Genomic DNA, 13584 nt, shown 5'->3' on the forward strand with positions numbered 1-13584 from the left:
GGCTCTGTAACCTCTTCACTGGGCCAATACTGCCAATTCACTAGCAAGCACCACTTACACACACAGATGGAGCTGGCAGCAAAACAGCAGCTCATGATGACGGTACAACAGAGGCCGTGAGATGTTTAGAGCCACTCTACACTTCACCTGATGCTCTCTTTCTGAAGGATTTGGACTTTCGCCATACTGATATACAATTGGATTGCCAATATTTTGTAGATTTTACTTAAATCTGAGTTTTCCTTACAAATAAATTACAATTAGGGAGTGACAACCCTAGAATTTTGTTTTTGCCATGATGAAAAAGCAGTTACACCATCATGTGACATCGAAATGTTGTAATTATTGTAACAAAAAGTTATGACAACCATCAAAATATACTTGAATTTTGCAACAGAATCATGGGCATCCAATTAGAAAACCAATGTCGCATTAATTAATTGTACAATAAATGGCTGATTTGCCTACTGGCCAGTAACTGATTTCTTCAGACAACAAACTGTTTAGCACTCGATTCTACTTTGTTGACCTCTATAGCAAAACCATTCATATATTTAAGACAAAAACGTGAAACAAAAAGGGGGGGAATAACATCACAGAAAGAATAAAGGAATTGTGTATGTTTGTGAGAAAGGAACCTCTCACTCTTAAAGGGATAGTTTGTATTTTTTGACACAAGTTGGTGTGACTTACTCGCTGTTAGTGATGCTAATGCATTGACAATATCTCCACAGGAGGTCCGTGTGCGCGGCTTTGTGACTTAATATCCAATCAAACATGTAGCTAAATGAATAGCAGTCAACAGGATCTGCTGATAGCTAACATTTTAAGCTACAAAAAATCTAAAAAAAATGGCTAAACCACCCACAACAAAATAGTTTCAAGATATAGTGTCAGTCTCATAGGAGTGATAAGCACTGGAACACATCATTGTTGTAGCATTTTATTGTGGATGAATTAAACATTTGTATCAAGTTTTCTTTGTGATTTAGAATGATAGCCATTAGTTGATCTTGTTGACCGCTGCCTGCTCACTAGAACAACTGGCCACAACTCCAAAACAAAAGGTATCACCTCTGGAGATAATGTTCAAACATCAATATCACTAGAAACAATTAAGTCATACCAAAAATGTGTCCAAATGATCAAACTATCCCTTTAATGCTACACCATATCAAACATCCTTAATTAAGTTACACTGGATCTGCGTCCTTCATAGAGAACAGACTCACCCCGAGGTAGAGAAGGACGCCATAGAAGAAGAAGGGGCCGAGGAAGCAGCGGGACAGCGCTCGCATCAGCCTGGGCTTGTTCTTGGCCGACACCACCTCTCTGTCCCATTCTCTGCAGGGAGTCAGAGTTATAGCACGGTGAGATTGAGGAAGAAACAGGGAGCAAGATTAACACAACCACCAGCCAAATGCTGCTAGTGCTTGGCTGCGGCTGGTACATTGGTCTGATGCACCAACCATTTTGGCAGGGACCCAGACACCTATTTTTCAGAGTCTGTTCTACGTCTTTGATGGTAAATTAGTCATCGAAAAAAAAAATGAAGCTGCTCTGCTACACTCTGTTCAAGCTTTGGGTGTGTAGGTAGACTGGAAAAAACAAATACACTCAAGATATTTTAGGGTAAAAGGCCTGATGAAAAACACTCATCATTCTTGCTGTGATACTTTCACTGCCTTGAGCACCTTGTTGTTGGGACATTTTATTGTTAATTATGCTTCATATTTTGCTATTCACTTTGCTGCTGTAATGCGTGAAATTTCCCCACCGTGGGACTAATAAAGGAGTATCTTATCTTATCTTATCTTATCTCTTATCTTAAATTACAATACTTGATCTGGACAAGGAATCTAGCAATGGGCATCCTATCAAAAAATATTCCACAGTAAAAAAGTATTAGCATACCTGTGTACAAGATATCATGCAAGGTGCAAAAAAGTTGTGTAATCAGGTATAAAATATGTACACATAAGTACTGACTACTGAATAGTTTACCAGCCTACCATCATGAAGAAAATCTATTTTATTTCTTGTGTGCCAAATTCAGCAATGTGTGCTTTCATTATTCCCATGAGTGAATGTGGCCAGTTAACTCATGCATTCACCAGGCACTGTGGATGTTAAATAAAGCTGCACTTAGCTGTTTTCACATGCTGGCAGCCCTGAATGGCAACTGTAACTGTTTGAATTTGGATGATTTGACGACCCAGAAATCCTGGAAGGTGATATCAGTGAATGGCACAGAGCAAACTAGTGTCTACTAATGTCTCTGATGTTTTATACCAAAGGGTGCCAAAGGGATAAGAGAGGCAAAGATGAAAAAAAAAAAAAAAAAAAAAAAAAGTCTTTTATTCCAATAACTTGATACATTGTACTTTCATTTTTCAAGCTTGTTTTGTCACTTTGTGTGTGACAAAAACACCATAATGTATGGGGGGGGCAGATAGAGCAACTCTATGGCCTGTTCTCTGTTTTAACCCCACTTGGTGATTTAGGCTGATACTTGAGGTGTGCTTTCACATAAAAATCTTGCAACATGCAGTTTTAAGCTTCCTGTTACAAGTTAACACCCTAGATTAACTGCCCATGACTGCCTTGGCAAACAGTTACAGCTATCGTAAGCAGGGGCATTGTTCTCCGCAGCTCGTTTACAGCCGGGGCGATCTGGCTTACCGGTTCACCGATGAGCCATGGCGGAAGAGATGTGCAGAGGGAAGAAGATGAGAGAGGGAAGGAGAGAGCATGACAGAGAAAGAAAGGAAGACACAAAGGTTATGTGAAATGAGAAACACTAGCACTAACAAAACCACCAGTGAGAGATGATAGAAGTTACGACTCAACATCACCGCGGTCGCATTTCTTTACAATAACTACACCAAGCTACACTCTCAGAAAGTAAAGCACATAGTTGTACCTTTTAGGGGTACAACAGCCTGTCACTGGAGCAGAACCCTTTAAGATGTAGCTTTTGTACCCTTTTCATTTCATTTCAAGGCTACTCAACCTTAGCCTACAAGTTAAAATCTACCTTAAATTAATACTTAGCCTATTTCATATATTTATTTTATTAGGCCTAACAAATGCTGTCTCCTGATATTGGACCTTAACACATAGAGGAAACAGCACATATTTAACTTTTACTGCTTGGGAAAATATATGTACGTTTTTGGCTCTAAAAAACGTACACATAATTACCTGATCAAATAATTAGCCCTATGGGGTATATTTGTGTAGATTATACCTTGGGGGACAATAATGGACTCCTACCATATCCCTGTTTCTGACAGTGTAACACAACTAACTTCACATGACATATTGATGGCAAAGAGTACAAGTTGCACCCTTAAATTTATATTGAGTGTTTCCTTTGTTATGTGTACTTGTTGAATTTATATTTTTTTCTACACATACTGGTTGCTGTTGTATACAATAACTGCTGTGGCTAAAACCTTACAGTAGCAAGCCAGTAAAGCTCTTTGAATTGCATTGAACTGAGTGAGTGATGGAGTGGCTGACTGTACCCAGCATGCTTTAATGGAAGGTAAAGTTCACATTCCCAGCAGCCTTCACTGTTTGCTTGATCGGAATAATAAAAGCAAAATCACCCACCACTAGTCATTCATCACCCGGTGGGCATCAGGCCCCTTTTAAAGGTCGACTTTTTAACACCCATTCACATTAACCGGCCTGCTGGCACTGTTCACTGTAACGTGGGCCCCCTGGGTGAACCAATGGCAACGGCAGCAAGGAGACCCCACTGTGGTTCATGTTGTTTGGTCAGGGTAAAAAAAAAAAAAAAAAAAAAAAAAAAAACAGGGTAGGGGTGGGTGTGAGTGGTTGGCATTTAACAGACAGTTTCAGATGTGTCTCCTTTCTCTTTCTGGAGGGCGAAAAAATTTGTCAGAGATGTGACATTTACTCAGAGTTACAGGAAGAGAGAGAGAACGAGCTTATCTGTTTCAGAAAGCCAATGAAGACTATCTAAGACCTTTTTAATGGCACTTGGAATTAAATTTACAACCAATTTAAAAACCAAGGTGAAGAAATAAAGCTTGCAAAACACTCTATTTGTTTTTGAGCACAGCTAATTAGAGTTTAGAAACTGCAATGAGCCGAATAAGAAAAATTACAGGAGAGAATTATAAGGGACATGAACTTGAACTATGTATATTATTACCCCTGTTCTGTATCAATCAAAGTGGAAAAAACCTGACATTGCATGGCTTAAAAATCCCCTGCAAGAATCATATTAAAGACTATTTAATATTTTTAAGGTTTTTTTTTTCTTTTTTTTTTTGGCTTGAGGATTACCTCGAGAAAAAGAGACTGACTTGATTTTTAATTTTTATTTGATGAAAGGGAGAGAGAGAGAGAGAGAGAGAGAGAGAGAGAGAGGGAGAGAGAGAGACAGAAATAGAAACACAAACTTGATGAGAAAGAAACAGACACACAGGCTGACAATGATAGAGATTTTTAAAAATGGCAATGAGAGACAGAGAAACATTGAGAAACAGAGGGAGAAAGATGGATAGAAGAGAGAATGAAAACAAGAATGACAAGAAAGACAGAGAACAGAGAAAAAGAAGGAATGGCTTAACAGGCAAGCGAGGAAGAAACTGAGAGACATATTGGAAAGGTGTGCCAGAGGAAGAGACATAAAGAGAGGAAGAGAAGAGTTAACCTTGTCCATCATCTGCTGCCTGGCTGTTTGTTTGGCCCACAGAGGCTCAGTTTATGTCTGTCCTCGTCCAAATGCCAGCCCATATTTTAGTTTGACGGGCTTGTTCCAACATTGAACGTAAGGATGTGTGACAGCCTGCTACTGTAAATACTCTGAAAGGGCACTGACAAAACCATCATGGCTACAGACATCAGGGTTACCTCTTCTCCACGTATTCTTCCTCTATAAAGTGAACAGCTAGTGACGGACACATCACTAGTAAGAGCAAGACAGTGAGAGGCTACATTGAGAGGATGGTCTACTGAGGCTGCTGTCCATGGAGAAACTGGTCTCTCTGCCTCTTCTCGGATATATTTCTCTTTATGATGGGTAAACTTAAGTGCAGCAGTGACGAGCCCAGTGATAGGGCAGGCAGGATTCCATGATTGCGCCATGGTTTCTCTTTTACAGTGAATTAATTTCCATACTTCAGCAGCGAAACATTCCACTCACGGCTGTGAAAGACTATCTTGATCCAATGTGAGTGCCACTTGTTTTAAAGACGAACCAAGCAAACTCACAGGCGGATCAAATCAAATACAGTGCACTTTAACTCAGCAGCCCCTAACCTGCTAACCTACAACAACTCTGCACAACTAACCATTCTCCATATGCCGAGCCCTCCATGGAACCACCTCAAGGACCCCTGTAGGTCCCCAGGCCCTACTTTGGAAACCACTGCCTTATACTTCCCAGTGTCTTAATCGACCAGGTAGACAATGTAGTTTTCATAAACCATGGATTAAGACAAAGCGAATAATCAGGGTGGTCTGGGCTGCAAAGCCATTGGTCAAGCACATTCGCAGACTACTAACAAAGTGCACAAACCTTTCAAGTCGCTCAGAGAGGTTGTCCGCCAGGTCATAAGAAGGAGCCTTGTACACATCCGTCAGCTCCAACTTCTTCCTGAAGCCCTTCCTCAACAGTGTTGACGTCCAACTGTAGGAATACAAAATTAGGATAATGATTTTCAACCAGTAATTTGTAGCTAGGCCCGCTAATGTAAAAATGCATTTCACATACAGTATCTCAAAGATATGCTGCAAAATGTGCTAAATCTACTTGTGCAGGTATATGGCATTCATTCAAAGTGGATTTGTACACAACAGAAACATGTTTCTTCTTCCACACCGCTGACAAGACACAGTATTTGTATCAGAGTGTCCAAAATCAAATGCAAAAGTACATTTTTGTGACATTTATCCATATTTGGAAACATTGAAGACCATTTAAAAATTATATGAAATGGATTCATTTGCATTTTGACATAAAGGCCTGATAGTTTTGATGTAAACTGATGTTGGTTGTCATGTAACGAAGTGAACCCTGACGTTGCACAAGGAGGCTAATAACAGGAAGACAACTTTGCTGATTTGCTGATTCCAGAGACCAAAAAGTACAAGAAAAGCTATCCAAGGTTACATGGGTCATATCATTTATCTTTAATTCATGTGAAAATAAGCCTATACTGCTTAATGGATTGTCAGTACAATCTGTACCATATGATGAGAAATAATATATGGCAAACTTATTAAGCTTTGTACATTGGTACCGTGCAAATGTACCAATTATGCAGCTACAGGTCAAAATTCAGTAAACTCTCAAAAATTTGTTAGCGCCCATAAACTCTTGGGTGAGAGCTTCAGGCACCCTTAACTTAAAGAATAGTCTATTACAGTGACTTATTATCGATGGGGTAAGTTCTATTTTATGTGTCTAGCTTTTTCCATGCCATACTATATAATCTATGTAGGCTATAATATTAACACTCACAACTTTGGTAGTCACTCAGAGCAATGATTCTCATAACTGAGAGTTGGGACGTCTCGGGGCGCAGAGCGCACACTGAGCTCTAGCCTACATTTTTGCGCACGGAATAAAAGGCAAAAGATCAGCAGCATCAATAACACATCATGCAACGATATTACGTTGACAGGAGAAGCTCGGTCCCTTGGAATGGACTGCAATTTCCTTCGGAAGCAAAACAGGACGTGAGGACAGCCCCTGGCATTAAGCTGGGATTTCCGAGCGAATTTGAGCCGTGTCGATCAGAGAACAAACCGAAATTGTTTGAAGCTTTGATACCGCTGGGTTGCTCGCCAAACAATCTATGGCACCTGTATTTGTAGCCTCAAGTCTGGGCATCATCTCAAAGAATTCCTGCATCTTTCCCCGCTAAACCTCCCGAATATCCATCACATATACGGAGCAATTAATTTTGACTAAGATAATAGTAGGCTACTAGGTCAAGGTGATCAACTTTGAACCAGGTCACCAAAATATCAACCTGCGGGAACATTAGTATTAAGCGCTGCTGATGTGATTAATTTGGCGATATGGCTACAAAATTAATCTCTGGTGATTTTTCCTCGATCTATGCTCTCCATCAGAATATTACAATCAACAGACTGAATTGTGGAGTTGTTTAAATAAGAGAAGGGGAGTGCCCGCTGCACCTTGCCATAGCTTGAACCAAACCAGACAACCCCAGCCCTTAAAGATAAAGGTGAAGTCTAGATAACATTTCTTACCAGAAGAAAAATTTGGAGAGGAAGTTTGCATCTTCCACTGGTGACTTCTGCATCCTAAGTGCGCCGCCAGTTTGGTTTCTCTGCACCTGAGTCGTTGTCTTGCACGTCGCTCACATTTGGGTATCCCCTGGGTGGCACAGGTCCCACACGCAGAAAGAGGGTGACCGCCTGCTTTATCTTCCAACTTTCGCCTTTCAGTAAAATGTGATGTCACTGTTTGTTTATCTCACTCCCAAAACCGAGAGAAATATCTCTCTCTCCTAAATCCCCGCTTCTGTTACTGCGCCGGACCGCTGCGCGTCTCCCTGCTCTCCTGTCTGGACTGCGGTGCTGTGTTGTCTTGTCTTGTCCTCTCTCTCACTTGGTGTGACAGACAGTGAGAGGACAGGCCATCCTTTATGGGCTCGCCAAAACTTCGCGGAGAGACACGTCATTTCCACACCGACAAGCCTCAGGTTGCATGGGCCTATTGTGGCAACACGACGCACAAAACAGTGGATCCAGATGAGACGGGACAAAGATAGCGTTTATCAAACCCCGTGGATCTCAAAGTGGGGGCCATGCAGAGACCCCCAAGAGTACCTGAGGGGGACCAAGGACACATAAAGAGGATTAGTTTATTTTCGTTTTTTCATTCTTCTATTCTATCTATATCTGTGTGTATATCTATATAGCTCTATTTCTATAGATGTGTGTCAACTTGGGGGTCTAGGATATTTTAGGGCCCCTAACCTTTTTGCTCAGTTTTTTTTTTTTTTTTAAACTTAAGCACTTGCAAAATGTGTCCCCAAAACCCAGAAACAAACAAACATATAACCTCATTTATTGTCCAAGAATATACTTTACAAAATATTTCAGAGTGTGTGTATGCAAGGAATGTTGAAATACACACAATCATTATTTAACATAAGTGGGTCAACTGTCTGTCAAAGAAGAGAGAAATGACACCAACAGCCTTATGGAGCCTAAATGCTGCAGCCAGAAGCCACCAACATGTGATACAGGTAAGCCACTGTAAGCCTGCTGAAACTATTCTGAATGCCGAGTCATGCTTGTCCAACCCAGGGTGTGAAATTTGCTGCAAACATCAATAAGCCTCTCTATCACTCACCAAACAGCAGAAACAGTTCCGGGACATTTAAATGAACTCGAAACTTTTTTTTTCTCTTTTTTTTTTTTTTTTTTTTTTTTTTTTATCAGTTTCAGGTTACAAACAGTTTCAGGCCAGGGAGGATCAAAACCTCCAGACATTCCATCAGGGAACAGAGATAAACTGTGCAGAAGCAACAAGCTTTTGGTTCCTCACCGCTCACCGCTGTCAGCACCAAGACTGTAGATATATATGAGCTGAGCGAGTGGGTGATCACATCTACTGGAAGAGATATAAACAAAGGTCATATTGGTCATCATCATCAGCTGTACAGTGTGGTAGCAGAGTGGCCTTGTGGTTAGAAAGACTATATTTTAACTGGAAGGACATGGGTTCAACACCCTCAACAGCCATGTTTCCTTGAGTGTGGCACTGATTTAAAAACCAGTAGAGGTCACTCTTTCCTCTGATCAGGGCTGACAACCATACTGTGACTGAGCAATAGGAACAATTATATTTTAAATTTTAGGTAATTCACTGATGTTCTCATCTGGAACAGCTTGAACAATAGAAAAGAAGGGTGAGTACCAATTAGTTCCTATTCGTCACTTTCCCTTTGCTCCGAATGTGATGCCCTTAACCACATGTGCCACCATATACATTTATGCCGTGTTATTCTTGTGCTGATGTACCAACGGCACCAAAGTAAGACCAAAAGCATATCAAGTTACTGTAGCTGATGTATAGAGTGATTCTGATTCTGACTGTGATAGCTATCCTTAAGTGTTTGGATGCTGAGCTCTCTCCACTCATTGTTTTACTCATCAGCTGCAAAACACCACAGGGGCTGTAGTACCACCATGTCTAATGAAAAATGATAATGATAATGGTGATGATAAAAAAAAAAAAAAGCTGTCATTAAACTCAATTTCCCTCAAAGCATGCAAACAAATGCCCAGAATTTTGAGAAAGTGTTAGTTTTCCATGATAAAGCTATCAAACTGGAACTGTTTGAGCAGCACAGCGTGCACTCTTGACCAAAACAGTTGTAGACACGGAGCAAAAAATTAAGAATTATCTCTGTCTACCAGTGCCATAAAACTGATTGAAGGAACATCCAATTGACTTCATGTGACTGTCCTCATCCCTCAATTCCATTACAGAGCTCTGGGCTCCTGTGGCATGCCTTGCTGACAGACAAAATCATGTACACAGAGCTAATTTTCAGGTCCAAATAAACTTTATAAAAAGCATGAAATACAGCCAACATTCTTGGCTAAATTCATTCATTCCTTCACTGACACAGCTGCACTTGTCAAGTAAAATGAAGAAGCAACATATCATCCAGATTAACGCTAACAAGGCTGAAATGCTCGGAAATCCCAACTGACATATCTCAGTTTTTAAAGGGTCCATCTGCAACCTTTCTTAGACCCTTTTTCCGGGGACTCTGGAGTCAGAGTGCCTCCTTTCTCAGACCCTTTCTCTGGATAAATTAGTGCCGTTAGATGTTTTAAACCATGCGAGATAAAAATGTATACAACTGCATTTATGCCCTTCAGTTGTTTGCTTGTTAGCCTTCTTGTAGTCCCCCCAAATCCTCTAGCCCATCTAGTGCTAATGTGGAAACATGTGATACCAGGAACTATTCATATGAAGTGAAAACATGTGACACCAGAACAATTCATGACATTAAAAAAAATTTATCAGTTTATTACTTTGACCTTAAGCAGCCACTCTGCATTTAATCATCTTCTGCAGAGGCAAGACTTGCAATGTGAAAGGGCCCCAAATAGATTGTAAATGATGGGTGTCATTCACCATTTGAGTACATTATTACAGTAAAAGTGCATGCATTTTGAGCCCGAGCAGGAATGAAACCCCCAACCTCAGTGTTAGTTTCATGCTTTACAGTCAAAGTGCACCAGAATAAATTTTATGTAATTTAGGAATTGATTTTTTTATATATATATTTTTTTAAAATACATATACAGTGCCATCAAAAAGTATTCAAAAATGTCTGAAAACATGTTTTCACTTTGTCATTATGGGCTATTTTGTGTAGATAAAAAAACAAACAAAAAAAAAAAACAAAACTTAAATCGGTTTTAGAATAAGTCTGTAATATAACAAAATGTGAAGGGGTGTGAATACTTTCTGATGGCGCTGTACATATATATATATCGGACAATAACTAGTACAGTGCACTCACTGCGCATACAGTGTTTGTTTTTATTTTGTTATTAATTTTTGTTTTCAATTCTGTTCAGTTTCCATAGTGGGTTAGCTTGTTTCATTTCAGTTTTTTTTTATTTAAAATGTTTAGATTTCGTTTGTTTATTTATTTATTTATTTATTTTAAAATTTAATTTCAATATTAGTTTTAGTTTCTGTTTTTATTCTAATATGGGGGATGTTTGTCAGAATAGCTATTCCAAGCCAAAGCCATCCCAGTGTTAATAAACATCAATGCCTCCTCATGCTGGCTGTGCTGAAAAATTTGACCAACTTGACAAAGAATAAAACTTAATACATTTTCTTTATAAATATGTATTTTTTTAAATTTTATTATTATTATTTTTTATTTTAGTTTAGTTTTTTAACACCTGGTTTCACACCTTAGTTTTTTGTTTAGTTTTATTTAACTATAATAACCTTTAGGCGCACTGTGCAATAACTTGAACTGGAGTCCCTATTCGTTTTTTTATTTTTATTTTTATTTTTATTTTTATTTTTTTATTATCATTTTATTAAATCAATGTAAACATCTATCTATTTTTGTGGTCTTTTCTTTGCAATGCCCCTTTATCCGCCGGTCGACGTCACGTGCCTCCCCAGCCGCGGCAGACCTGCTGGTTGATGCGGAGCTTTGATGAGTTGAACCGGCGATGAGCAGGTTTCTGCAAAACGCGGTTCCGGCCGGAGCAGAAAGCGACAGCAGTAATGATGAATGGGACATTGGACATCCTTCAAATAAAGAGTCCAGCCATGACCAGGTTAGCAACTTTATAAAGTTTCTTTTACTGTTTCTCAAACGAGTTATGGCCATAAAAACGCCAACGTTAACTGCTAGCTAACTGTAGCGGGGCAGCGGCTTACTCTAGCTAACATTAACCTCTGATTTGGTGACAGGTGTGCCAGCCTTAATAATATAATGTACTAAAGTAATATGTCGTTTTTTCTTGTTTTGCCTTCCTTGTTTGTTTTTTGACAAAGCAGCAACACTTGCTAAAATGCATAGCATAGGTTGGAGTCAGAATTAAGTTAAAGTTAGCAACATTTAACCTAGGCTACTACTAGCTAACTATAGATTTGTCAGCCGCTGTGTCCGCAGTTGTATGATTTTTGGAGACTAGTGATTTTAAGAATAACACATTTTAACTATGGAAGTGTTGTATAAGTTTTAATTCCAATAATAGGTTATTGCAAGTTTCTCTCTGAAAAAGAAAAAAAGGCTGATTCAAGTGAACTTGCTGCCAAAAGGAAAATCCATGTGGAAAAGGCAGACTTTCAGGAATTGGAAAGTATATTTCAAGCTCCTTGATGACTAAATTAAACAAATGCACTTGAGAGTATTTTAGCCTAATACATGGCCCCATAGCCATATCAAGTGTGGCAGAACCTACATACAGCATATCTGGGGATTGTGGTTAGCAGGTATTTTGCAGCCAACATTTGATTCCAAGTCTCTCTACATAATCAATAATAAATTATAAGCTGCATTATTTTAGTACTGACAAGTGTTTCTTTGCCCCAAGGGAGCTGAGAAAAACATTATTTCCCATGTAGTCATTAATTGCCATATATTCCCATTAATTCTTATAGATAGTTTCAAGTTTTGAATATTTCCAAATTTCCCCAGCTTAACTTCCCATGGAAAGTTTCTGCAAATTTATTGGAAATTTTCTGGCCCTTTGCAACCCTAATGGTAACCCAGCTTATCCCCCATTGTGGCCTGTGATGAGGCTTTCAGTTTATAATTTAAAAGTTTAAATAGTAGCCTACACCTACATTTGCTGTTTAAAAAAATAAATTATTCTTTAATTGCATCCACTCTGATTCTCCTAGATGTATTCACAGGATGGCAACACAACTGTACCAGTTTTAGATGATGTATCCAAGTTAAAAAAAGCCATCAGCGAAGGCGATACACGGACTGTTGCGCAGCTGTTGGATAATGGTAAGTATTTGCTGTACAACACAAAGGCAGTTAATCACTTGAGTGCGTGCAGCCCCATATGCGTCTTTGTAAGTTTTTGATTTTTTTAAACACTTTTCTTGTATGTATGTATGTATGTGTGCATCTACAGTATGTAAGTATGTACTCTATGTATCTATTTTTTGGCAGAATTGGCTTTAATAGGTTTGGTTACATAAACATTTGCACATTGATAAAGAATATGCAAAAGTAAGCAAACTTTATCATTTATGAAGCTGCGGAGAGCAATGTTTGTCATTTGTACTTGATAAATTGGCAGTTTTTTTTTTGTTTTGTTATATTTTAGATCAGTAATTCATAGTTTCATATCATTATGTCATCCAAGAGGAGGACAACTCAGTCAAAAAAATTGATATGCAATTGATATACATTTTTTCACAGAAATCTTTCCTTGTGGCTTTCAGTGCCCTTCTGTGTATGAAATCAGGCACTGTGCAAAACATTCAAGTTCCAGTTCATGTATTTACATAGCCCCTAATTACAAAGACATCCCAAAGAACCAAAAAAAAAAAAAAATAACTAGTCAACAATGAAAATGAAACAAAGACCTGAGAAAACAGAAACAAACACAGGACACACAATAGCAAGGACAGAGCAGGCCTCGCTATCCCACATAACCTAGTCTTCAATTAAAATATTCAATGAAGAGACGAGCAGAGTTGTAACTTAAAACTGTCAAAAATGTACCTGTGACAACTCAACAGCAACGGCTCTTTTCAAAACATCAACTGTTAACTGCTTCCTATTTAACGGGGCACTTCAGCAGCAATAGTTTCCAACAGTGAGTTTTGTTGGGAACTATTTCCTGTCCCCAATTAGTTTCAATTTAAAGTGCTACGTGCAACTTGCCTAAACATCTGTGAACATTTATGGGGCATTTACATGATGCACTTATTCACAGTGGCATGCAGATATTGAACAGGTAAGGGTTCAGTGTCTTATGGCATTAAATAGGACATGACTGTTGATGGACAGACTGGGTGTTTATGGATGGAACTGGAGATCCTCTGGTGAT

The 13584-nt window shown here is 39.0% G+C and overlaps 2 protein-coding genes across 5 annotated transcripts in view; one reads left to right on the forward strand and one right to left on the reverse strand.

The window, feature by feature from the left end:
• cftr (CF transmembrane conductance regulator) overlaps positions 1-7610 on the reverse strand; it is a 56471-nt gene extending 48861 nt beyond the window's left edge. For all 3 annotated transcript variants that reach the window (XR_003928338.1, XR_003928339.1, XM_030053281.1), the window contains exons 1-3: positions 7261-7610; positions 5558-5668; positions 1233-1344 (exon numbers count right to left, since the gene is read on the reverse strand). Coding sequence is in view for 1 of the 3 variants with exons in the window: in XM_030053281.1 (XP_029909141.1) it covers positions 1233-1344; positions 5558-5668; positions 7261-7313 (276 nt within the window). In the remaining 2 variants the exon portion in view is untranslated. The remainder of the gene's footprint in view (positions 1-1232; positions 1345-5557; positions 5669-7260) is intronic.
• A 3565-nt stretch (positions 7611-11175) lies between these two features.
• asz1 (ankyrin repeat, SAM and basic leucine zipper domain containing 1) overlaps positions 11176-13584 on the forward strand; it is a 32736-nt gene continuing 30327 nt past the window's right edge. Inside the window, exons 1-2 of one of the 2 annotated variants that reach the window (XM_030053918.1) lie at positions 11176-11346; positions 12419-12530. In XM_030053918.1, the coding sequence (XP_029909778.1) occupies positions 11239-11346; positions 12419-12530 (220 nt within the window). In that variant the 5' untranslated portion in view covers positions 11176-11238. The remainder of the gene's footprint in view (positions 11347-12418; positions 12531-13584) is intronic. The other variant, XM_030053919.1, reaches the window with a different exon arrangement.

Source organism: Myripristis murdjan, chromosome 6, assembly GCF_902150065.1.
Source record: "Myripristis murdjan chromosome 6, fMyrMur1.1, whole genome shotgun sequence".
NCBI lineage: Eukaryota > Metazoa > Chordata > Actinopteri > Holocentriformes > Holocentridae > Myripristis > Myripristis murdjan.